Source organism: Dasypus novemcinctus, chromosome 6, assembly GCF_030445035.2.
Source record: "Dasypus novemcinctus isolate mDasNov1 chromosome 6, mDasNov1.1.hap2, whole genome shotgun sequence".
NCBI classification, from domain to species: Eukaryota; Metazoa; Chordata; class Mammalia; order Cingulata; family Dasypodidae; genus Dasypus; species Dasypus novemcinctus.
In genome coordinates, this window is record NC_080678.1 from 52,825,864 (window position 1) to 52,850,765 (window position 24,902).

The 24,902-nt window shown below is 40.8% G+C and overlaps 1 protein-coding gene across 2 annotated transcripts in view; it reads left to right on the top strand.

The window, feature by feature from the left end:
* LOC101447702 (lysosomal acid lipase/cholesteryl ester hydrolase) overlaps positions 1-24,635 on the top strand; it is a 42,546-nt gene extending 17,911 nt beyond the window's left edge. For both annotated transcript variants that reach the window (XM_058298824.2, XM_071215785.1), the window contains 7 exons: positions 9,880-10,078; positions 11,720-11,829; positions 14,031-14,167; positions 16,948-17,094; positions 17,654-17,725; positions 23,134-23,205; positions 24,056-24,635. In XM_058298824.2, coding sequence (XP_058154807.1) covers positions 9,880-10,078; positions 11,720-11,829; positions 14,031-14,167; positions 16,948-17,094; positions 17,654-17,725; positions 23,134-23,205; positions 24,056-24,298 — 980 coding nt within the window. In that variant the 3' untranslated portion in view covers positions 24,299-24,635. The remainder of the gene's footprint in view (positions 1-9,879; positions 10,079-11,719; positions 11,830-14,030; positions 14,168-16,947; positions 17,095-17,653; positions 17,726-23,133; positions 23,206-24,055) is intronic.
* Positions 24,636-24,902: the final 267 nt, after the last annotated feature.

Consider the following 24,902-nt stretch of genomic DNA (forward strand, 5'->3'; position numbering starts at 1 on the left):
CTTCCACAAACTTTTTATAATTATTCATAACCACATGGACTATAATTACTTTATCTTAAGACAAATTTTACCTTCACAGAACACATTTTTTCACTGAATGCTACCACAATACTTTTTACAGCTTGCCATATGCATTCATGTTTTGTCCTTCATATTTCCATTTTGATTGTATGAAAACTAGCCATTTTATTTTAGGACAAAACATACCTTTTTGAACAAACATGAAATTTCAGTTAGCATTCACATTTTTACTTTTTTTAGTATTCATTTAAGTTTTACATCCTTCACTTTATCCTGTGAAGAAAAATAAACTATTCATTTCAATTGAGGCAAGAACTATTTCTTATGAAGACACTTGTAGGAATTTCATTAATCAGGACTTACAATTTTTATCATTGTAGAGCTCTTATTAGCATTTATACTTATCTATTAATATAAGCTTTTATTTATTTTTAGGCCATTTGAATAGAACTCTTTTAGGAATTTTTATTTATTTATTTTACCATCCGGAGGTATTAAAATATTCTGACATTGAACAAAGAGTCAAATACAAAAGCAATGATAACACACTAACAGAAACATAAAGTTTACAATTTGACTCATAATTCTAGATTTAGAGTTCCTATAATTCGAAACCTAAGGTTCCCTTGTCAGGGAAGTACGAACAAAAGGTCTGTACTGTTTGAAGCAATGTAGTAATTTGTTGTTCTTTCACTCTACAATTAGCTGCTTTCAATAGTTGTTGTGAAGTGTGGAGATAGATCTCCTGGTTGCTTTGATAATGTATTTCCCATGTTATACTAGTGTCTGCAATCAGCTTACCTCTCTCAGGGCAGCTGATGTCCTGTCTGTGCAGGATGCATGGTTTGGACCAATCTTACTATGCAGAGATGTTGTTGTGACTGAACCCAGGGAGCAGCTTACCTCAAGGGCGGCTGTGATAACTGGCAGTGATGAATGTCGGGACTGTAGTTCCCCTGGGCTGTTCCCAGGGGCTGTCCCAAAACATTCCCCTCAGCTGTGGGAAAATCAACTGCCCCACATTGGGTGCCAGTTGCTTTGGGAATGAAAGACTCACACACCAAAACTCATGTGCAGGGAGGTCTCCATCTGGTTTATTTCTCTTGCTTGTATATCATGACTTTTTGGATTCAGCCAAGGACTGTGGTTAAAGATAAATTTCCCAAGAATGTTTTGTCTTGGAACAAGAAACCTTGTCTCTAGACTCACATCCTATCTAGTAGCAGAAAGGGCAAGAGGTGGCTGTTTTCAAATTTCAAGTGCAAAGAGATAGCTTGTGCAGAGATAAGCAAGGACAGAGCTCTATTTGCTCTGAAGCAAAAAGAGATGAGCTTTAATAAATCATTTACCATGCCCTTGGTGAGTGATAGAACTAATCCCACACACAAGCATATATTTTATGCCAGAGTGAGCATATTATCTTTGTTTCCTTCCTTCCCTTTTTTTTTAAACCCAAGTACATGGTGTACACTGATTTCCAATCACACATATAGAAAAATATATGTTGATAATTTTAATGATATTTTATTATAGTCATTAATTGATGATTCTAATCAGTAATGTCTGTTATTGTTAAGAGAGGCCAGGACCTCAGTAAAACATGCTAAGGAAATGCGGCTCCTCTTTTCCTATCCTCCTCCAGGCTTTTCTCTCCATCCATTAATTAAAGCATATGGTGCTACCTGCCCTACAGATGTGTTTATTGCTCCTGCCACATGTGCAGGTGCCTCACCATGGAATACTAAGAAAGAAAATTCTTGATTTGCTCCCAGATGGTGGGAAGAAAAGTTAGGAGACCTCAGTTCTAGATATTGGTCTGCACCCAACTGTTTATATGCTTCCACCTCTGTGAACCTCAGATTCTTCAAATGTAAAAACAGTTACTTGGTCAGGACAATCTCCATGTTCCCCTTTAGTCATCTTCACTCTCAGGTGTCTTGGGTTTTCTCCTGTCTCCTTCCTTCCTGCATTCCTCCCTTCCTCCCCTTCCCTTCCTTCCTCTACCTGCCCCTCTCTCTTTCTTTCTGGGTGTATATGTGTGTGTGTTTTGGGGGGAGGGAGGTTGATACATTGGTCTCCAGAATGGGGAGCATAAACCGAGAGTAGCCTGAGCTAAATCTGTTCATATATTAGTGCCCCCAAATGCCTAATCTGTGCAAAAGAGGCCTCTCTAGTTGGGTGATCAGTGACATGTATATAACTCCTGCTGTGAGCTCAATTCAGAGGGAAGTTTTAAAGGGAATCTGTGAGAAAGGGTTGAGTAATCTAAGGGAATGAGCGATTTTCCTTAGACCTGAATAGGTGCTTCTCTGAGGGTTTGCAATTCCCTGACTCCATGGAGCACACGAGATTGAGGGTTTTAATTGTCCTTCAGCTCCCATCTGAATTGTCCTTCCCTCCTGTTTGGGAGTGGTGGTGTTACTTTGGCTCTTTTAAGACCAAAGAGACAAAAAGGATCCCGAAAGTCCTTCAGTCCTAGAGTGGCATCTGGAACTCGTGGGACTCATGGGACTCATCTCCTCATCCAGGCCTCTCCTGACTTGCCTGCGTATTAATAGCACTGCTGTCCCTCTAATGACCTGGACTGGAAACTACAGAATATTTCTTGACTTCCATCTTTAAGTAGCTGTCAAGTTCCTCTCTAGGCTGCCTGTGTTATATGCTTCAGTTCACCCCACCCTTTGCTTTCCCTGCCCAGCACCCAAGCTAGGCTTTTGTTCACAGAGCACCAGAAAGAAGTTCAGGAACAAGAGACTTGAACCATTTCCATTTGTGAGGCTCCCCATACATTAAGAAATACAAAGAAATTTCCAAACAGGAGTATAGAAATTCAGTCTGCTTGTAATTTAGAAAAGCAATGCTTTTAACACTCACAAATATAATGCCCTATATCTGTACAATTTACAAGAGAATTAGAATTTGTATTAAAGCATTATTCATTTACCTGTACCTCTTTCAGCATGGAACTTGATGTGACAGCTGTAGTGATGGTCTTTCAGTCCTGCCTCAGTGGGCCTCTCTGATTATCTGTAACCTGACTAGGAGATCATTAGAGACTTCTCATGAGCAGAGGGCTGGTCCGTGGCCAAGTGATTGCCACGATAGGCTGTAATGTCTATTGTGACCTACTCTGTAGGGGTAAGAATCTCTCTCTCTCAAGGTTTTTTGAGGAATGCTTGAGAACCATTGATTGTCAATCATGTGTACTCATTATCCAATAAATATTATTTATTAGTTGTATAGGTTTTAATTGGTTCCAGAGCAAAATTATAAATAGTATAATTGAAGTTAGGTCTGTTATATTAATAAATGTCAAAAAAAGACTCCCTGGATCTCTCAAATCCAAATATATTATTTCTTCTTTGCTAAACTCCCCCTGGACTGCAGCTGGTCACACACCACTGGAACGATGCCTACTGTCCTCGGTCCTGTATTTTTTCCCCACCTGAGACATTTCATTTGTGTGTATGTATTACATCCTGGGGAAAAAAAATCCCAATATTTTCTTTCCTGTGTGTTTTCACCTTGCTTCCTTTTTGGTCCATGGTACCAGTTGATATCGTCAGTACAAAGAAACCAAACTGACAGATGGGAGCAGATTATTCTGCCGTTTTTCCAGATCTTTGAGTTGCACATCAAATCTGGGGCTAATCACTCTTCACTTGCCTGTGAGTTTCACAACAACCTGCCTGTGAGTTTCACAACAATTTTCCCAGCCTTCTGATCATAAAGGATTTCAAATTTGCCAGGGTAGTCTTGCTTCATCATCACAGTTAGAAACCAGCTGATGATTTGCAAGCACAGCATGATAATAATCTGGCAGTTCTCTCACATCACCCAGGATGTTCATGCGCACCATTATGGTGGATTGGAAAGGTGGCAGAAAGACTCCGTCTTTTTTAAAATAATAATTCTTTCCATCCTTCCAGCTCTCCCTGATTGCTCAAGTGAAGAGGAAACCCCTTCCTCTGATGAAACAAATGCCTCTTGAGATGCTTCTCTTTTTCTGCTTCAGGGTTGACTTGTTTGTGTACTTCTCCTTACCCTAAACTTCTCCCTACAGCAGTTTTGAAGGTAGAGACTGGGAGATTTTTGTAGCCCTCCTAGCAACTAGCAGCCCCTGAGCATGGCAAGCCTAACCACGAGTCTGATCAGGGCACTCTTCAGAAACCTAATGAAAGCAATGGACATTAAGTAATGTAATTTTTTTTCTATCATCCTTTATTCCTTCCTTCTTTCACACCATATGCCATACTTTGAGTTAAATGCTATGGGCACAGCAGTAAAGAAGACAGACCAAATCACTGCCTCCATGGAGCTTAATGATCATGCTGACTCTGGCTGGTGGTGGAGAGAAAAGCATTCCAAGGAGGGTGGTTTCCTTCCCTGCTCTGTGGTGCAGGTGCCATTGTGTTCACTCCTGCAGTGGGTTGTCCCTTTGCAGCTGGACAACTGTGTAAGATGAGGCTGCAAGAAGCAGCAGAGGGTGCAGACTTCTGAAAGCTGCTTGTGTAAGTGCAAAGTGCTGGACTCTGGGGTCAGTGGAGATTGTTAAATGAGTGCTCAGACAGCTTGACATAAGTGTCTTACTATCCTTATTTTATAGATGAGAAAACCCAGCTTTCCAGGGGCTAAATAACTAGTCTAACTTGTTTGATAATGAATACAGGATTCACACGGGCTCTGGACTAAGTTCCCAGCCTCTCAAAATTTTCTTGCTCTTTGCCCTGGTAGAGCCACAGGGTAGTCTGGTGGACAGGCTTCTATTGTTGAAGTTTCTAGCCAGAAGAGAATTAGAGATAAGTTTTCCTTCTCATTTACCCTAGTGGTTAAAAGACCAGTGGTTAAAGCAAGGGGTTTGAAAAGAGGAGGCTGGCGTTTCAACTCTGGCTCACTCCCAGCACAGGGCTCCAGGGCAGGCTACTTACTGTCTCCAGGCGTCAGTTGCCTCATCCTCAAAGCCAGTTGATTATACCATCTTCCTTCTAACGTAATTCATATATAATACAGTGCTTGCACAAAATTGGTAACATTTAGGGTAAATACTAGTAATAAGGACAATTCACCAGTTATCAGAATTTCATCTTGAGTAGGTGGGGCAGGCTCAGGAACCCCCTTCGGTCCCAGAGCTTATATCTGAGGCTTCTCACCACAGTTACTTGTTTAGTGTTTTTAGCTGTTTTTTGCGGCCAGCATTTCAAAATTAGAATTAGGCTGTAAAAATGAATTCAGTAGCCTCGTTCTTAGCCTGTCTTAGGGATGGTTGAACCAGCTCTTGAACTTCGGGTTACTACACAGCTGAGTGTCTGCTTTGGTAGATATGAAGTCTTCCTGACCTGTTCAGACTCACAGACCATTGCAGAGGTGTGTTGTGGGGCATCATTGCATTTCTCAATACAAAGTAATAGGAATGTGTGAACCATAAGCAACGTCCTTGTTGCCCTTTTGTTTAGACCCTGCTGTTGCAGGGGACAGGGGATCCTTAAGCAACTTACAGCTATTCTAGAAGGCTCTGGGTTATAAGGCTTCTTCTAAATTAGCAAGGTGCAGACCTTTTCCTCTGCTATTCTGAGGGCATGTGAGCCTGGGCTGTCAGGCTGGGAAGGGAGCTGTGGTTCCTGGTAAGATAAAGACCTCGGCTGCATCAGTGTCCTCTGGGGAACTATTTTGAAAATATAGATTCTTGGACCTCATCTATGAGCCTCTGGACAAGGGCTCAGGAAACTGAGTACTTAACAAGCTGCTCAGGTGTGTCTGCTGAGCAGCCAGGGTAGGAGCTACTTGGTAGACTCTGAAAAAATGCTTGTACACCCAAAATGTGGCATGCAGTTTCCTAAAGGGCTGTGTCTCCTCACGCCCACACATGGGATGTCAGAATTTAAGAACCATGAGGGTAGATCAAGGCAAGGAGGCTGAGAGGGACTTGTGGATATCTGACATCTCCTTGAAGACGCTCCCCATCCTCTCTCTTGTTTGGAGAGGCCATGCATTGCCTAGTTAAAGCCAGGTCCAAGAGTCATGCCACCTGCATTGGAATCTTGGTTCCACCTTTGCTGGCTTCATGTCTGTGGACAGCTTATTTATCCCCTTGTTCCTCAGAGTCCTTTTCTGCACGGTAGGGAGAAAAACTGGTCTCCAGGTATATTAGTTTTCCTAGCTCTGCTGGGAAAATTACTGCAAACTTAGTGGCCTTAAACACAGATTTCTCATCTTACAATTTTGGAGGTCACAAGTCATAAATCAAGGTGACAGCAGGGCTGTGTTCCTTTTGGAGATTCTAGAAGAGAAGCTGTTCCCTGGTCTTTTCCTGCTAGTAGGGACTGCACACATTCCTTGGCTTGTAGATCATCATTCCAAGCCCTGGTTCCATTGTCAGAGCTTATTTTTCTGACTTTGATCCTCTTGCCTCTATCTCATAAGGACCCTTGTGATTTCAATGAGTCCTTCTGGACATCCCAGGATGCTCTCTCATCAGGATCCTTAAGTCAATCATATCTGCAAAATCCCTTTTCCCATGTAAGTAACTCCTGTGATTTGGAAGTGGATGTCTTTGGGGGTCCAGGATTCAGCAGAACGTGCCAACTCTGCAGCTTGTCATGTGGCTTGTTTGAGATAATGCATGGAAGTCCTTACAGGGAGCCTAACACATAGTCAACACTTGGTATGGTCTTACTGTTACTCCGATTTTCTGAATTAAAGAATGTCACTTCATTTTATCTTTATAGTGCTAATACTATTTTATTTTATATTATATATTTACTGTGATCTTCAGCAGCCATTTTTGTTTTAAATCTTTGATAGGTATCAGGCACTCTATCATCCCCCTTTAGGAAAGAACACCTGTATTTCAGAGAGATTGAATAACTCCTACAAAGTTTCACAGCTAGTAAAAGCCAAGGCCTGGCTCAGGCTTACAGCTGTATTTTTACCCCTATTCTTGACCTACTGCTTACTTTTCCTTCTGGTTCTTCCCTGGAGAACAATGTGGTGTTTGCAACCTTTTCAGAGCATGGTGGAGGCTTATTGAAACAAGTGTTGCAGTGGAGAAGGGCAGGAGCTTGGGAGGCAGGAGGAACTTCCCCACTCACCTGATCAACTTCCTCCTGTGGCTTGTGGCCACAGCAGATTCAGTTTTGGAGCTTGCATAATGCCCTCTTCACCTCCACCCACATTTGGGCCTAATCAGGTGGTCACCATCATGCTGCTTCTCTTTGTCACCTCTGTGCTAATGACTTACTTGACCTGGATAACGTACCTTGCCATCTCTGGACCAAGAAATGATCCTTCTAGGCCTTGCTGTTGGCTACCAGTCTTCCTAGAGCACATCTGATGGGAGCAGCCCTTGTCTTGTTGGTTTGTTGGTCAGACAAAGCCAGGCCTTGCGGGGCTGAGGTGCATGCAGTAGGCTGGTCCTCAGAGGAACTACCCGGGTGGGCAGGGTCGGGCAGGCAGTGTTGAGGTTGGTGCCCCTGCCTCCATTCCTATCTCCTCCACCTACAAGAGATTATTTTCTTCCAAGACTTGATGCATAGCCCTCTAAAATAGCTTTACTCTGTTGGCCCATCATTCCCTGGGGTCCTTCTGTATGTTCTAGGTTGACTTCTCTCTTGTTAAACCTTCTTTCCTATAGCAAAGTGGTTAAAAGCACAGACCCTGACATAGGACATACTTGGTTTCAAATCCCAGCTCCCCTCTTACTAGCTCTAATTCTTCCTTAGGCAAGTTGTTTGACATCTCTTAGCCACAATTACCCATTACTTTCAATGGGAATAGGACAAGCCTCACAGCATTTTCAGCCCCACTACAGCATATAAGCACTCAATAATACCTAATTTTCATTTCAATCAGCTTCTCTCTAGCAAGGTGAGAAAAAATTCAATTAAAACAATTCACCTGAACAGGGGTTCTTAGCCAGGGGTCCATGCTTGAATTGAAAAAAATCAGTAGACTTATTGCTTTTATTTTTCTGGCCCCTAACTGAAATTTAGCATTTCCTTCACTTATGAATGTATGCAGTGAATAAATTACAGCAGTGTCCATTTCACCTGACTGGCAAAGGGGTCTGTGGAACAAAACATTTAAGAATCCGGCAGTAGAAGGTGTGAATGGAGTGGGCTTAACCCACCCACAGAGAAGCTTCTTTTGCCAGCAAATCCTCAAGTCTTTGATGGATTTTGGTTTGTGCAAGAGCTGTATTTTACCTTCCTTCTGTCCCTACTCGGAGCAGAGAGAGAACTGGCAGGCAGGACGGAGGGCTGTTTCCAGTGCGCTGCTCTCTTCACCACTTTCTTGCCTTCATGCAATCAAGCAATTAGTGCCTACTTTTCACTGATTTTCTACCCTGGGATTTAATATTTTCTTTGTGGATGACCCATGATGCTTAATAGAAATACCATAGGAAGCAGACTTGGCCCAATGGATAGGTTCCCTGTGCTGCTGATAAGGACAGAGGGGGTCACAGAAGAACACACAGTGAACGAACACAGAGAGCAAGACAACTGCAAATGGGGGGGGGGGAGAGAAATAGATACAAAATAAATCTTTAAAAAAACAATAGAAATACCGCTTCAGAAGTGCAGTGGGTTATTTCGACTGCATCTCCCTCATGCCAAGGGCTCTTATGCTCAAAATGAAACAGGATCTCTCGGCTCCCAAGTCTGTTACTTCCACTATGTCACAGGGTCCCAGGTACAAGTGAGAAGAAAATAAATTCCCATATACATATATGTATATGAATATTCAAATGAATTAATATTTATGAACTTGTGCTTTCTTTCTTTTGGTTTATTCTGCTGAGATACATTGTGAGAAATACAATTACTGGATCAAATTATAGACATCATGTATAAGTTCCTAAAAATATATTAAAAAATTAACAAACCAGTGTCTTTTTTCTAGGGATGTGAAAAGAGTCTAGTTTCACTGCCACCCTTCCAGCACTGTTTAAAAACATTCTTACTAATGTTATATAGAAGTACATTGCTCTCTCAAAATTTAATTTGTTTCTATTTCATTATTTGTGGAATCTTTTATGAACGATCCATTTACCGATATATGTTTGCTTTGAAGCTTGGTGCTTCTCTTTTTTTTAGCTTTTATTAATTTTTTATTGTATGTATTTGAAGATACATAGATCACAAAAAATGTTACATTAAAAAATATAAGAGGTTCTCACTCTCCACTCCCCACTCCTCCCACATCAACAACCTCTTTCATCATTGTGGCACATTCATTGCATTTGGTGAATACATTTTGGAGCACTGCTGCTCCACATGGATTATAGTTTACATTGTAATTTCACTCTTGACCCGACCTGCAGATCAGTTGAACCAAGACCTGAGGGAGGGAGTGGGAATGAAAAGGGACAAGAGACACAAAGAATGGAGACAAGACAGGATCCTGATCAAGTCTCGTTTATTGAGGGTCAATCAGGGGTATTTATAGCCAGGGATGAATGAGGTCGTACATACTGACGACAACACATGTGTCAGTAAATGATTGGTTAACTAGATTTTGATTCTCGTGCCACACGCACGTGCAGATGGTTATTTGGCAATGTCCTCGGGAAGACTTTCTTGCTCTTTAGGGAATGCCCAATTGGAGCCCGGGGGAGTGGCGTAAGAATAGAAACTTAATTGCTTCAGTAAGGGTGGGGAAAGGAAACTTAACCGGGTTAGTATCTAAAAATAGCACTTAGCAACAAGATGCCCAATACAACACCTGTGCCAGAGGCAGCTTCCCACACACTCTCCCCCAGTGCATTCACTGGGTTGGGTTATGACAGCTTGTATAATGTCTATCATCTGTCCCTGCAATATCATTCAGGACTGCTAACTCTTAAATGTGAGTGTCTTTCAGGTCCCAAGCCAGTTGTGTTTCTGCAGCATGGCCTCCTTGCAGATTCCAGCGTCTGGGTCTCTAACCTCGCCAACAGCAGCCTGGGCTTCATTCTCGCGGATGCTGGTTTTGACGTGTGGATGGGGAACAGCCTGGGAAACACCTGGTCTCGGAAACACAGGACTCTTTCAGTTTCTCAGGATGAATTTTGGGCTTTCAGGTATATTTGAGTTGATTACCACATGGGCCTCTTTCCTTAGTGCCCTTAGTTCAGACATGTGGGGATTTCAGCAGTGAAGGCAGATAGAGTGTGTGACTCTGAACTCTTAGGAGAGGAGAAACTGATGTCTTATGAAAGATTTTACACCTCCTTAATTGAATAAATACCAGTAGAGGGCATCATAGATAAATAATTACATCATAGGCATTAGATTTGACTAGGAATTAGGAATTCTTAAGTTATTTTAGCATTCTTACTGGTTAGGGTGCTGCTGGGCAAATTTTATCCCTTCCCCTTCCGCCATAAACATGTATTTGAAATATTCATTTTTCTTCTTTCCAGAAATTCTCACCTCTGAAATTCTCTTCTTTCTCTTACTTCTGGCTCTAGCAATTAATAGCAGTATGACATTTGACAATTTATCCTAGGTCCTCTGTGCTTCAGTTTCCTTATCTGTAAAATGGGGATAATACACCCCTATCTCATAAGGTTTTTGGAGCAAAGCCAGGAGTTCTGAGCCACAGAGAAACCCAGAATGATACTCGGAGATGTGAGGAACAGATTTATTATGTGCGGGCTCAGAGGAGAGTCAGTCTCAAATTTTTAAACCCGTTTTTCAGTTTTCACAGGTTTATATAGGATTTTATGTGGGATCAGCATGACTTTTGCTCATTGGTAATGTGTTGCTAGGTGATATTTTGCAAGTGGGGTTACAGAAGCAGAATGCAGGTACAAGGTCACCAGCTGATTTACAGAAGTGGGGGGGGCTGGAGTGTTTGTTAGATTACAGAAGTGGGGGGCAGAAGTCATTCTGTGATATTCTCCTGCAAGACCATGTTCTCACGGGCTGATTTACAGAAGCTGATTTACAGAACCTGGCTGATTTACAGAAGATATCATTAGATATCTTTTCTGCAAGGTTATGCTTTTTATTTCTCAACAAGGTAATTGGGAGGTTAAAGAAGGTACATGAGAAGCATCTGGTCCAGAGTCTGGCCCATCGTAAGTGCTCATGAACAGCCAGCTTTTCCTTCGTGGTTGACACTCACTCGGGTGTGCACTACTCACATGCAGGGCTTCAGAGTCCTGTGCCCAGGACCCGGCATTAGAGAAGGAAGCTCTATGACCTCCTCCAGGCTTGCTTCCCATCTGCCAGACCTTGCTTGCTGTGGACTTGAAATGCAAGTATGAGAGCCTTTACCTAAAAATGCAACATGAATATGTTTCTTGTAGCACTACTCACAATAGTGAAAAACTGGAAACTACCCAAATGCCCATCAACAATGGACTGGAAAATTAAAATGTGGTATATTCTCACACTGGAACGAGAACTAACAACCCATAACTCTATGACATAGTTTAAGTCAGATACAGAAGAATACATCCTGTGTAATTCCATTCACATAAAATTTCCAAGAATGATAAAACTATATTTGGTGTGAAAAATTAGGATAATAGTTACCTTTGGGAAGCATGACAGGAAGGGGGCTCAAGGGAACTTCTGGGCTTCTGGTAATGTTCTGCTTCCTCCGCTCAGTGCTGGTTTACCCAGATGTGTTCAGCTTGTGATTATTCTTTATGTATATGCTGGTATTCTTTGTATGTAATATTTCAGTGAATCAGTTCCTTTTTGGATTATAGTTATGATGAGATGGCAAATTATGACTTACCAGCTTCAGTTAACTACATTCTGAATAAAACTGGCCAAGAACAATTATATTACGTGGCTCATTCTCAAGGCACCACAATAGGTATGTAATAAAAGTGGAACGTTTATAGAATGTCTTTTTTTTTTGACAGAGTTTGCTTTTGTTCTTTTTTTTAAAAAAAGTTTTATTTTTATCTAGTTCTCTCCCTTTCCCCCTACCCCACCCCCATCTGTCTGCTCTCTTGTGTCCATTCTCTATGTGTTCTGTATCTGATTGCATTCTCAGTGGCTCTGGGAATCTGTGACTCTCTTTTAGTTGTGTCATCTTGCTGCATCAGCTCTCTGTGTGTGTGGCTCAACTCTTGGGCAGGCTGCACTTTTTTCACGTGTGGCAGCTCTCCTTGTGGTGTGCACTTGTTGTGCGTGGGACACCCCTATGCGGGGGCCTCCATGGGTGGCATGGTGCTCCTTGCATGTGGCAGCACTGTGTGTGGGGCAGCTCACCCCACAGGCCAGGGGGCCCTGGGTCTGAACCCTGCACCTCCTACGTGGTAGGCAGATGATCTATTATTTGAACCACATCTGCTTTCCTGCATTTGTTCTTAATAGTGAAATACATATTTAAAAAAAAAAGTGAACTATAAAGAAATAGTTATTTCACATGCAAGTTTTTAATTTTTTATTTATTTTTATGCCAAGCAGAAATAACAAATAGGGCAAAGGGTTTTGGTAATATTTGGTTTTCTCTAGAAATTCAGATTTTAATAAAAATGGATAAACATGGTGTATTCCTCTGTTCAAATTGCAGGAGCCTATTATATATTATATAATTTACTAGTTAAGCAATATATGGGAATGTTAGAAGATGGAGAACAAGAAGTTTTATAAGCTGAGAGACTTAAAAAATATATACAAGATAATACATTGACTTTTAAAGTCAAATGGAACAAAACTAGCTGCAAGATTGCTAGGTTACACTGACATTATTTAAAAATGTTAAAAAAATTTTTTTCCAACTAATTTTTCTTTTTAGCATGATGTTCTCAGGGTAGTTAGACTTTTTTTAAAAAGATTTATTTATTTATTCCCCCCTACTTATGGCTTGTTCCTTTCTTTTGCTGTCTCTTCTCTGTGTTCATTTGCTGCATGTTTTTTCTGTATCTCCTTGTCTCTCTTTGTTGTGTCATGTTGCTTGCCAACTGTCCATGGCACACAGGCCGTCAGCTCTCTGCTGGGTGTGGGCTAGCTTGCCTTCACAAGGAGGCCCACAATGCAAACCCAGCACCTCCCATGTAGTAGATGGGAGCCCAAATGATGGAGCCACAGTCGCTTCCGGTTTTTAAAATTTATATGCATTTTTATTTGTGGTGATTATAACTCAATGTGTTGATTTAAAGAAAATAAAAATTACCCATAATTCTATCAACAAATTCTAATATGAAAGCAGCAGAATCCAAAATTTTTAACTTTGTTAAGAGGTTAAGGAACTGCCCCATAATTTGTTTAATTCTGTTGCATATTTGAATGTTTATTGTGTGTAACACCTTTGTGGTCATGTTGCATGATCTCCTTAGAATACGTTCTAGAAGAATTACTATACTGCTAGTACAAATGCTTTTCAGTGTCTTGGTATGTACAGTTAAATTGCCTCACTCTCACCACCACCAAACACTCTTTGCTAATTTGGGAGGCTAAGACCAAAAAAGCAACTTGAATATATTTGCATATTTTAGGAATGGGGTTAGGCTCTCTTCTTTGACCTATCTACTTGTGTCCTTCATCCTACTTCTTTGTCAGGTGACATTCTAGGATCTAGTTTATGGCAGAAAGTAGCCTGAAAGGAAGCAAAAGTATTTTGAAGCTACAGATTCTAAATGTGCATAGTTCCTTTTTAAGTGGCTATGTAACTGGAGAGCCTGCTAGTCCTTAGGGATGGAAGGAAGGGGGAGTGGGGGAGGAAGATGGTCAGGTGGAGCTGTTGGGGAGAGACTTTACATGGCAAGGTTCAAATTGCTCAAGGAACAGGGAACATCTTCTGCTTCAGGCAATCTGGATTTCTTTCGGTGCTTATCTAGGTTGAGATTTGGAAGAAGCACTTCAAAAATATTTGTTTTACATATTTAGTTTTAGAGTTTTTGCACATAAAAATTCAAGGGCCCCATTTCAAATGTTTTGCTCCCTGATTGCAGCACTACTGGCATGGTTCTCAGGCTTTCTCTAGAGCATGACACAAAAGGGCAGCCCTTGCCTTTAACAACAGATTCTCAACATGGATTTCCTATTTTCTTCCTTTTGTTTGCATAGGTTTTATAGCATTTTCACGGATCCCTTGTCTGGCCAAAAGGATTAAAATGTTTTTTGCCCTGGCTCCTGTGACTTTAGCAGAATTCAGCACTAGTCCTTTAGTCGTATTGCTAAAACTTCCAGATCTTCTCCTCAAGGTACCTTGATCGCCCCTCCCCCTGCCCAGAAATTTCCTTTTCAGATTTGAAGAATTTGCCAGTGATGGGAAATGTAGGTCTTCCTCCTCTTCAATTTGTTTTTCAATAAAACAGAAGGGTTTTTTCTCTTCACGGTTGTCACAGTTTGAAGTAGTTATGAATTCCAAAAAAATAATATTGATTATGTTTGTAAACTGTTTTGTACCTGGGCATGACTAAATTATGATTATGGCTCTGATTGGGTGACATCAGTAGTGTGTTGAGCCCCTGCCTCTTCGTGGGTGGGGACTCTCAGATAAAAGGGGCATGATGAAGGGCAGAGTTGAATCTTTTTGATGCTAGAAGTTTTTTGATGTTGGAGTTATGATGTTTGAATTTGATGATTAAGTCTTAAGCTGGAGCCCCAGGAAGTAAGCACACAGAGGAAAGAGATGCAAGCCCCGGGAAGAGAAGAACCCTGAGCCCAGAGAGAAGCAAGACCCAGGAAGAAAGGAACCAGGCAACCTGAACCCTGGCTGTTGTCAGCAACCTTCCTGCTCCAACATGTAAAAAAGACTTCTGTGAAGGAAGTAGCTTACGCTTTATGGCCTAGTATATGTAAGCTCCTACCCCAAATAAATGTTCATTATCAAGGCCAGCAGATTTCTGGTATTTTGCATCAGCACCTCTTTGGCTGACTAATACAATGGTTTTTCTTAAATACACATGCCTTTCAGAGAGGCTGTACCAGTTTCATCCCCGATCAGCAGGTTATGAGCACCCCATTTCCCCATTCTGAGGGGACATCATAACAATAAAAATTCATGAATACGTCAGTTCCTGAAGATTGTGAATAAGTAGTGTGTAAAAATACAAACTTGTTCTCCCCTTCACTCTCTCTCTGCATTGGAGAAAGTGTTTTCTTAAATCTTCAGTGGGGCCTTGGGATGTGTGTCCTTCACAAATCACCCTGTAGATTCCAATGTAGGCGAAAGAGCCTGGATTTGGGATCATCACTTCCAGACAGTTGTGTTTTGGTGTATCGCAAAAAATTGACAGAGTGGTCAAATATTCATAAAACCTTTGAATTAGCTGCTCTGATAAGTGCACATTACATCCATGAATGTTAAATTTTTCTTCTAATTCTTTCTCAAAACACAAATTATAAAGAAATCAAGTTGATATATGTAATTCTGTATATACATAAGGTGAATTTTGCTTTGTCAGTATATTCTGCCCTTCAGTGTAATTTTGCGGAGTTTGTCACATTAGTGCCGGGTAGCAGTTCTGAAGTATAAGGTCAACCTTACATCTCATGTCAGTCAAAAGGAAATCTTGAGTTATTGTGATTCAGATCATTGATGAGTCATCCTATTAACTTGTTTGCTTGATGTTTTTTTTCTTTGTTCCTACTTGTTTTTAACAGAGAGCCTCAAAACCATGCTTTTGTCACATGTGACCCTTATGTAGTCTCAAAGCAAGAATTTATAAAAATGCCTTTTCATGTCACATGACCTCTGCATGCCAAATTTACTTCCTTGATCTCCCCAACTAATACTAGAGTGATAAGCCTGGAAAAAAGAAATATTAGAGCTTGATGGGATGTCTTGTAGAAGATAGTTTTCACAGAAATCACAAGCTTGTGTGTTCATGGGTCAAATTTGCCTGGAGAAGGGTTGAATATGGTCTGTAACATGTTTTAAATTTAAATTCCACCATTTAAAAAGTGGAGTATTTAACATTAAAATCTTGATAGCTGATTATTTTGGGGGGAGAGGAAGAAGCTGTGCACCACTGGGCCCATAGTCCTATCCCCAGGCAGGACAGAGCCTGCTGCAGTTGTACCCTGTAGACTGAGCACAAGCTTTCCAGTTCTCCGCAGTTGTCAACAGTCCCTAGTCATAAACACTGAGGCAGGTGGCATTTTCCCTTCACAGTTTTACTAATTTATATTTACTTGCTGACTTTTAGACATTTGAATTTCTCCTGCTTGACCATCCAGAGGGTAGGAATGAGCAAGAGTGTAAATTTTAAATGGGTTTGGGTTCAATATAAGGAAGATTTGTTTCCTATTGTACAAGTGTGGGAGAGTTTACCTTGTGGGCATAATAATTACCCTGGATCTACTTGAGCACAAGTCCAATGACCATTGCTCAGGAAAGATGTAGATCAGGTGTTGACAAATATTTTGTAACAGGCCAGAGAGTAAATATAGTAGATATTTTCGGGGGGCCATATATATGTTGTTGCCATGATTCAATTCTGCTGTTGTGTGAAAGCAGCGAGGGCCAATACATAGATAAATAAGTGTGTCTGTGTTCCAATTAAACTTTATTTTCTAAAACAGGGGACCAGATTTGACTCATGCCCCATGACTGGACTAGGCAGATGTACCCTCAGCAGAAACTGCTAATCAGTCACAGCCTCAAGTCTTTCTCAGAAGTCAGGATCAGTCCATCACATTCAGGTGAAAACTGTCTGGGGCTGGCTCTGGGATGAGTGAGCATTAGGACCCTTTCCCACTATAGAAGGCAGCTGTAAAATGAATGGATTTTCTGCCTCCTTTCCTTCATTTTGAGAATTTAGGCACATGTCTGTAACATTAGGGTAGATTATCATATTTAGCCTTAGTAAACTTATGTTATCAGGATATTGTTTGATTTTCCACTGGTTGTCATTTTACTCCTGAGTTCATCTATGGATGTCCTTGCCTCTGGTCTCTGCTTCTAATGTGGGTCATGGAAACCTTTGTACCAGAAAGAGATACTGAATATATCCTTGGGTTTGTTTCTCTTTTATAGGGTTTATTTGGAGTCAAAGAATTTCTTCCCCAGAGTGCATTTTTGAAGTGGCTTAGTACTCATATTTGCCCCCATGTCATTCTGAAGGAGCTTTGTGGAAATCTCCTTTTAGTTCTGTGTGGATTTAATGAGAAAAATTTAAATATGGTATGTAATTACTCTGTATTTAAATTTGAATCACTTTCCATATATATGCACACATGTTTATATGTTCATGTGTATTTGTTTTATAATGTGTAATCCTTTGGCCAGCAATATACTGGTGTTCCTAAATATATTTGTAGTTCACAATGTTGCATTTTTGAAAACACATTTTAAAATTCTGGAGTGAAAGTTGCAGAGATTTTAAAAAATGTTATCCACTTTTCTTTTTTTCTGCTGATAAAAGTAATGTGGCATTTGTACATAAGATTGTGAAATTCAGAGAAGCATTAAGAAGAAAATAAAACTACCTATAATCACAACCCATTAGGCTGCATGGTTACCATGTGGTTGCTTTTCATTTCCTTCCTATATAGTCTGTGTGTGTGTGTTGTACATATTTCATAGGACTTATTTATAGTCGAGAAATTTTTCCTGCCCATAATCTCTCTTGTATTTGAGGATACAACTCTGTAGTTTTAATGTTTTAAAGGATAATATATGTGTATTATTGATATTACCTTAATGCTGTTTTCATTCATAGTTAAATGTATTTATTTTGCAGTCTAGAGTGGATGTATATACAACACACAGTCCTGCTGGAACTTCTGTGCAAAACTTGTTACACTGGGGTCAGGTAGGTATTCCAAGAGCACAGTTGGGGGTTTGTGTAGCATCATTGCTAGAAAGGTCTGCGCATTCCATGCAGTACCTCTCTGCAAATGTTTTCCAAGTAGAAGGACAATCTGTTTACAAATACGAGCTGATTTCCTTCCCTGGAGTCCTGGATTCCTCATTGAATTAGTCTGGTTTTGCTGTCCTCTCTGGAGCATACTACACCATGCGTGGGTTAACCAAACTAATTGTTTTGCTAATGTCTTTTCTCTTCCCTTCTCTTCGATGTTCTGCTGTTCGCTGAGACTCAGATTTATTTTATTTCCATGTTGCTTCATAAAACATGCTTTTAGAGCAGATTTGGAGATAGTAGATTCCATTTTAGTATTAACCTATAAGCATAATATGCCTGGAAGATCAGTAGATAGGCAACTTATGCCTATTTTATCAACCTATCAGTTGTCCCTCCCTTTGATTGCTGAGCAGTGAGAATCTGTATTTTAAGAAAATAAATTAACAGCTGTCCACTAGCTTGCTCAGCTTTATTAGATTGGGGAACCTCTGTCATGTGATAGCACTTTAGTGAACTCAGTGGCCTCAGAAATATCCTCCCCTGGGAGTCCTGGTCTTAGCGTCTCCCTGGGACTCAGGAACCAGAAAGGGCCATGTGAGGCTTCAGCTCTTTGTAGTGAAGGTCGACCACATTTCAGATGTCAGTGACTCAGTGACAGATTGCTAAGGTATAGCCCAGGGCACCTGCAATGGAAAGTAGTGCAGTACACGCTGCACAGCACACTCTCACTTTTAAGGTGTACTGGACCCTTAAAAATCCTCATATTCACACATTTATTCAGGCTCATCTTTTTTCCTAGTCACAAGTGTGTTTACAGTCACTTGTTTTCTTTCTAGACCTACCACCAAAATTCCCCTACCAATTTTGTTTTTGTAGTTGCAACTTTCTTCCTTTCTTCCTTTCTTCCTTTCTTCATTTCTTCCTTCCTCCCTCCCTCCCTCCTGTTCTCCCTTCCTACCTTCCTTCCTTCTCTCTTTCTCTTTTTCTTTCTTTCTCTTTTCTTTTCCTTCCTTCCTTTTCCTTTCTTTCCTTTCTTATCTTTATTCCTCCACCTTTTCTGAGCCTTTTCCCCTCTCTTCCCTATAAGACTTTTTGCCAGAAAGGGTGAAATTCTGTCGCCTCAGCAGTTAGTGCACTCCTAAGGATGCATGGAGGGTGACTCAGCTGACTGAAGGCACAGCCTGGGCTATGCTCTGGCTCAGTGGCCTTGGCAAGCGCCTGATTCTCAGGTCCTTGGCAAAGTACCCATGACCACCCCCTAGCCTAGCAGGAGCCCTGCTCTTGTTCTGGCCCCTTTTATGTAGCAGCTGACTGGAGTCAGGGTTGCAGGCTGAGTTCCCCAGCACAGCTCTCTGGGCCACTTGTGACCTTGTGACTTTAGGCTCTACTTACTTTGGAATTTCTTTCATAACCATTTCCAAAGCCCAGACTCCCTGCAGAAGGCAGCCTTGCCCTTGACCCTTGTGCCTTCTGTGTCATCTCTTTGTCAGTAAAATAGCTGCTTGGCAGAGTGACTTCACAGGACCCTTTCCTTGATCCTGCCTCCTCTGGGCTGTTGGACAGGGGCTGCCACCCACCTGTCAGGGACCCCTTGGTCAGGCTGCTCCAGGAGGCAGCCCCAGTGCCTGCTGGGAGCGGCTGCTGAAGGTGGGTGGGGCCTGGGTATTGGTGGCTGAGAGCCCCAACTCAGGTGTGGATTTTGGAGGTTCTTGTGGTATGAGCTGGGAGGTGCCCTCAAAGGCCATTTTATTCACAGTACACTCAGAAGTTTGCTTTTTACTTGAATAATTAACATTCAGTTATTCATTTCCAAAACCTAAATCTTTACTTGGCTGTTAAATTTAGTTTACAAATGTTATTCTTGTTAGAGCCTGACAAATTCCAAAGAGCCCCAGAGCTGAGACTCTCGTTTCTCTCTCTGACCCTCTTGCGAGCCCTGCCCGAAGCCCAGGTGCTCATTCTTGTGTGAAGGCTGGTTCTAGTACATCTTTATTGTTGGTCAGAAATACTTTGGTGCTAGTGAAAATGCGGATTCTTGGGCCCTCCACAAGATCTGTTGAAACTCAGAATTCGTAGGGGATGTGTCCCTGGGATATGCATTTTTAATGAGTACCCCCTGATGACTCTGACATACTCCATTGTTTGCAACCTAATGTTTAAAAAAAAATACAAAGACCTGCCAAGAAATATTCCTTAAAACATTGTAAAAAGGACAAGTAATATAATATGTGCACATTATAATATTTTAGAAAATACATGAGTGCAAGGAAGAAAAACGACCTGTGTGTGTACCACCCAGGGGTAGTAGTGTAGTATTTTGGTATAATTTTACAGTTGTTTGGTATAATCATTCCCATTACTAATGTAGGATCCTAGGATACACACTTTCTGTAACATTCATTTTTATTGAATGAAATAGCATTGTATTTGTTAGATACAGGCTGAGTTGCTGTATCAGAGACCCCAAAAACAGCCACTATAGCAATTTATTTCTTGTAATACAGAGATCAGTGGTCTGGGGTGGTGGTGGAGGGGTGTGTGTGTGCACTACAAAGTCATGCAGGGACCAGTGTACTCCACCCTGTAGCTCTGCCACCCCTGGGTGCTGTCCTCCACTGCCTGGGTGAAGCTGGGTCATCTCACGTCTGTTCCAGCCCACAGGAAGTGGGGAGTGCAGAAGGGCTAGGGGCTTGACATTTAGGAGGTAACTCAGAAGTGAGCCAGATGGCCATGCCTAGTTGTGAGAGGGGGGAGGTGTGCTTTCTACCTGGGTGGCCAGGTGTTCAGTAAATGCCTGAGCAGTTCTAGTACTGAATGCAGGAAGGCAAGAATAGACACTGAGGGTGAGAATGTCCAGGTCAAACTAAATTTAAAAAATATTCCTAATGCAGAAAAAGTTTTCCATTGCATGAATTTTTTTCTCCTCCTCTTTCTCTTCCTCTTCCTCACCCCCTCCTGCTCCTCACTTCTCCCCACCATCTCTTCATTATAGTCTCTTTGCAATATCAAACCATCCTGGGAATAGGTTGTGTTATATTATATTATAGATATGTCTTTATACATCAGGTAGATTGTTTTTCTTGGGATACACTTAAAGAAGGAGACATAGTGGTCAGACTGTTGGACTATTTTCAAGACTATATTTAGGACTTCGATCCATACTGTACTATAAAAAGGTACTATTTACATTTTTATTAGCAATGAGACTTAAAAATAACTTTCTAAATGTCACTTTAAAACTGTGTAACCGAATATTACAATTATTTCCTCCTGCTCTTCAGCCACATGTTTTTACATAAATGTAACCATAGTACCTATTGTGTTTCAATTTCTGACTATTTCCCACGTAATATTATTTATAAACATTCTTTAGAAACAGTTTTCTGTTTCTGTCTTATATTTATATTTATTATTAAGGCATGGCATACTGTTTGGGCATATTGTTATAACATAATGCAATTAACCAAATATCTATTAAAGGACTTTAGTTTATTTCTGTGTTTTTGTTACTATAAACAAACTTTTCCATATTTCCCTCTTTCTGAAGTGCTTTTCAGGTGGATAGTTTTTGAAGTACTAAAGTTACTCTCAGTACAAATTTCAAGCTTAGAATTTTAGTCTGAGTTATAGGCAAGTTTTCCCTTTATATTCATACTCAACTTTATATAAATGCTGTAATACAGATTTGACCAAGTGGCAAATTCACATCTGAGTACAGCAGCAGAGCAGCTCGCACTGAGATATTTTCACTGCTAAGTGGACAGGGAACATGTGTCCTAAGAGGTGCTGTAAACCCATATTTTGTTCTGATCGTTAAATGTGCCACACATATTTAATATCTGTCATTTGAAATAACAAAAGTAGATGCTAAAATTTCTCCTTTAGCAATGCTCTGTGGTATCTGATGACGCTAGCTTTTATTTTATCAAACAGAATTTTATGCAATTGATAAGGATTGAAACTTCACATACATCAAAAGCATGGTTGGCTATCTCTTTGTACCAGTTAATGTTACGCCACCATGTGGCCCAAACTTACACATAGTTTCCAATTCATTAGGAATGCCAGTTATGGATTTAATTCTTGACATATTTTTAACTTGGGTGTCTGGGAGAAGTATGATTTTGCATTATTCCAAATTTTAAAAATAAGTGAATTTTTGTTAATAGTTTTATATCAGACTCTTGTAAATATGCTTATGTTAAAATTGTAAATAAGGGAAGCGGACTTGGCCCAGTGGAGTGGGGGTCCGTCTACCACATGGGAGGTCCGCAGTTCAAACCCTGGGACTCTTTGACCCGTGTGGAGCTGGCCCATTTGCAGTGCTGATGCGCAAGGAGTGCGTGCCACGCAGGGGTGTCCCCCACATCGGGGAGCCCCACGCACAAGCAGTATGCCCCGTAAGGAGAGCCGCCTAGTGTGAAATAAAGTACAGCCTGCCCAGGAATGGTGCCACACACACGGAGAGCTGACACAACAAGATGATGCAACAAAAAGAGACACAGATTCTCATGCCAGTGACAACAACAGAAGCAGACAAAGAAGAACGTGCAGCAAATGGACACAGGAGAGCAGATAATGGGGGAGGGGAGTTGAGGGGGAAGGAGAGAGAAATTTTTTAAAAATTATAAATAAGATATCAACCCATGGCTTTAGTCTCCCCAACTGGGTGCAAGTTGTCCTGACCTGCAGTACAATATGGTGATTACACCAGCTGTGGTATGCAAAAAAGAAAAAGTGTTACATTATTGACAAATAAAGAAATAGCATTACTAGACAAGCAGGAGGGGTATATAGAACACATAATGGTTTTGTATCTATATATATTTTCATTCCCAAGTAAAAGAGTTATTCTCTGAAAAGCTTGATTCAAATTTAAGCAGAAAATATCATCTAAAGGTCATCCAATGGAAGCAAGTATTGGTTCAGTATAATTCAAAGCATATATTTGTAGCTGCTTTTCTGTGCCCTCTTTTTTATTTATTTGTTTATTTAATTGATTTTGTAAAAATATTACATTAAAAAAAAATGAGGTCCCATTCAACCCCACCACCCCCACCCCACCACTCCCCTCCCCCAGCCACTTTTCACTCCCATCATCATGACACATCCATTGCATTTGGTAAGTTCTGTGCCCTCTTATAGCTACTGTCCAATTATACTATGAAAAATTGAGTCATTTAGTAAAGGAAAGCGAAAAAAAAGTTATTTAATTTTAACTTACAGTTTGGAAATAAAGAGTAAATGTGGTTATCTCTATAAAATTGATTTCTGAGGCTGTGACTAAGTCCAGCAACCTATGAGTTTATCTCAGACTTCTGTATCAGATAACTTTCCTCCAAAATGTTTCTTTTTAGGTTGTTAAATCCCGAAAATTTCAAGCCTTTGATTGGGGAAGCAGTGCCAAGAATTATTTCCATTACAACCAGGTAAAGTCTTCAAAGTCTTCAGAATAAAATAGACCTTGAAACCTCATCAAGGAAGCCAGCCTGGGTTACTGGGTTCTGATGGGGGTCATTGCTATGGGAGGTATTTGGGAGAGTTAGACAGGAATGTGTTAGTGTTTCCTCATTTGATTCCAAAACAACTCAAACCCTGTGGTGGGTGTTGTGGGATGGGCCTCTCCTCCTTGCCCTGTTGTGGGCAATAAATATGAATCTCCACTGTGACAATGTCATTTCATCATACTCCAGATACGGACTTAGCAGTCAGACCATCCTAGGGTTGTTACCTACTGGCTCTGGTGCCTTGGCCACATTACATTGCCTAGGCCTCCTTTTCCACATACAGTTAAAATCACCATTTTTGAGTGCTGAGTGTATGGTGCATTTCCCCTGCCTCCTGTGCAATTGGTGTGATTATCTCTGATGTACAGATGAGGAACCTGATATTTAGAGAATTTTTACAGCCTGCCTTCCATCCCCGAGGGAGAACATGGGAGGCTATAACTCCAAAGCACCTTCGCAAGCCCTTGGTTCCTCTACCTGCCATCTGGTAGGTGGGGAGAGCTGCATCTCTCACAGGGGACCCAGCCTCTGTCATGGTGCCCCATGTGGCATATGGTAGCATCTCAATAACTAGCAGTCTTTATCAACTTCACTGTGAGTTTGGTTTTTTGGTTGCTCTGGTAATGGTAATTGAAAAGGTAACCTGATAGTGATTTTTCAAAGTTAAACTCTTCTTCTCCCATCAAAGTGACTACATGTTTAATGGAGACAGTTCTTGGTGATTTTGAAAATTAAAAAAAAAATTCCCCCTGTTTCTTTTTTTAAATTGTAGAGTTACCCTCCCACTTACAACGTGAAAGACATGCTGGTGCCGACTGCAGTCTGGAATGGGGGACATGACGTGCTTGCAGACGTCAATGATGTCAATGTCTTACTGACCCAGATCACCTGCTTGGTGTACCACAAGACTATTCCTGAATGGGAGCATCTCGACTTTATCTGGGGCTTGGATGCCCCTTGGAGATTGTATAATGAAATTATTCATCTAATGAGGAAATATGAAAGCCAGCCTTAAAAGATGTAGAGTTCTTTCCCAGGTCTTTTTTCTTTTTATATCCAAAGAAATTGTGAAACTTTGAAGATGCCCAATTTTCTCCAGTGAGGATTAGAAACTCACTAGCTATTTTTATTTTTTTCTTTAATTTAAAATCACCAGATGATTAAGGAATTAATGTCTCAACTATAGTGTTGTTTCTTTAAGGCTTGGTGAAAAGATAATCATTTTGCTTATCCTTCCCATTTAAAATGTGATGTATTACCTTTTTATTCCCACCAAAGGCAAATCAACACGTTTGGCTTTTTAAAGTGACGTTCATTAATAAATAACTTGAGAAAATCTCAGTGTGAAAGGATCTAGCTTTCATCTCCTTGCTTTCCCATCTAAGGATTTTGTATATATGCACTTAGGTGATACTTTTTTCATGCTTATTCAGTAGGTACAGAGTTAAATGCAGTGAAATCTCAGCTGGGCCAGTTACAGAGATCCCATGATGAATTTTATTTATCAAACTTATCTGTGATAGCTGTGAATTAAAATGGTTAAATGGCTCAGGCCAAGCAAAATAATTTGCTGAAATCTTTGAAACCTAATTGCACTGAATCCAATAGAGAGAATTTAC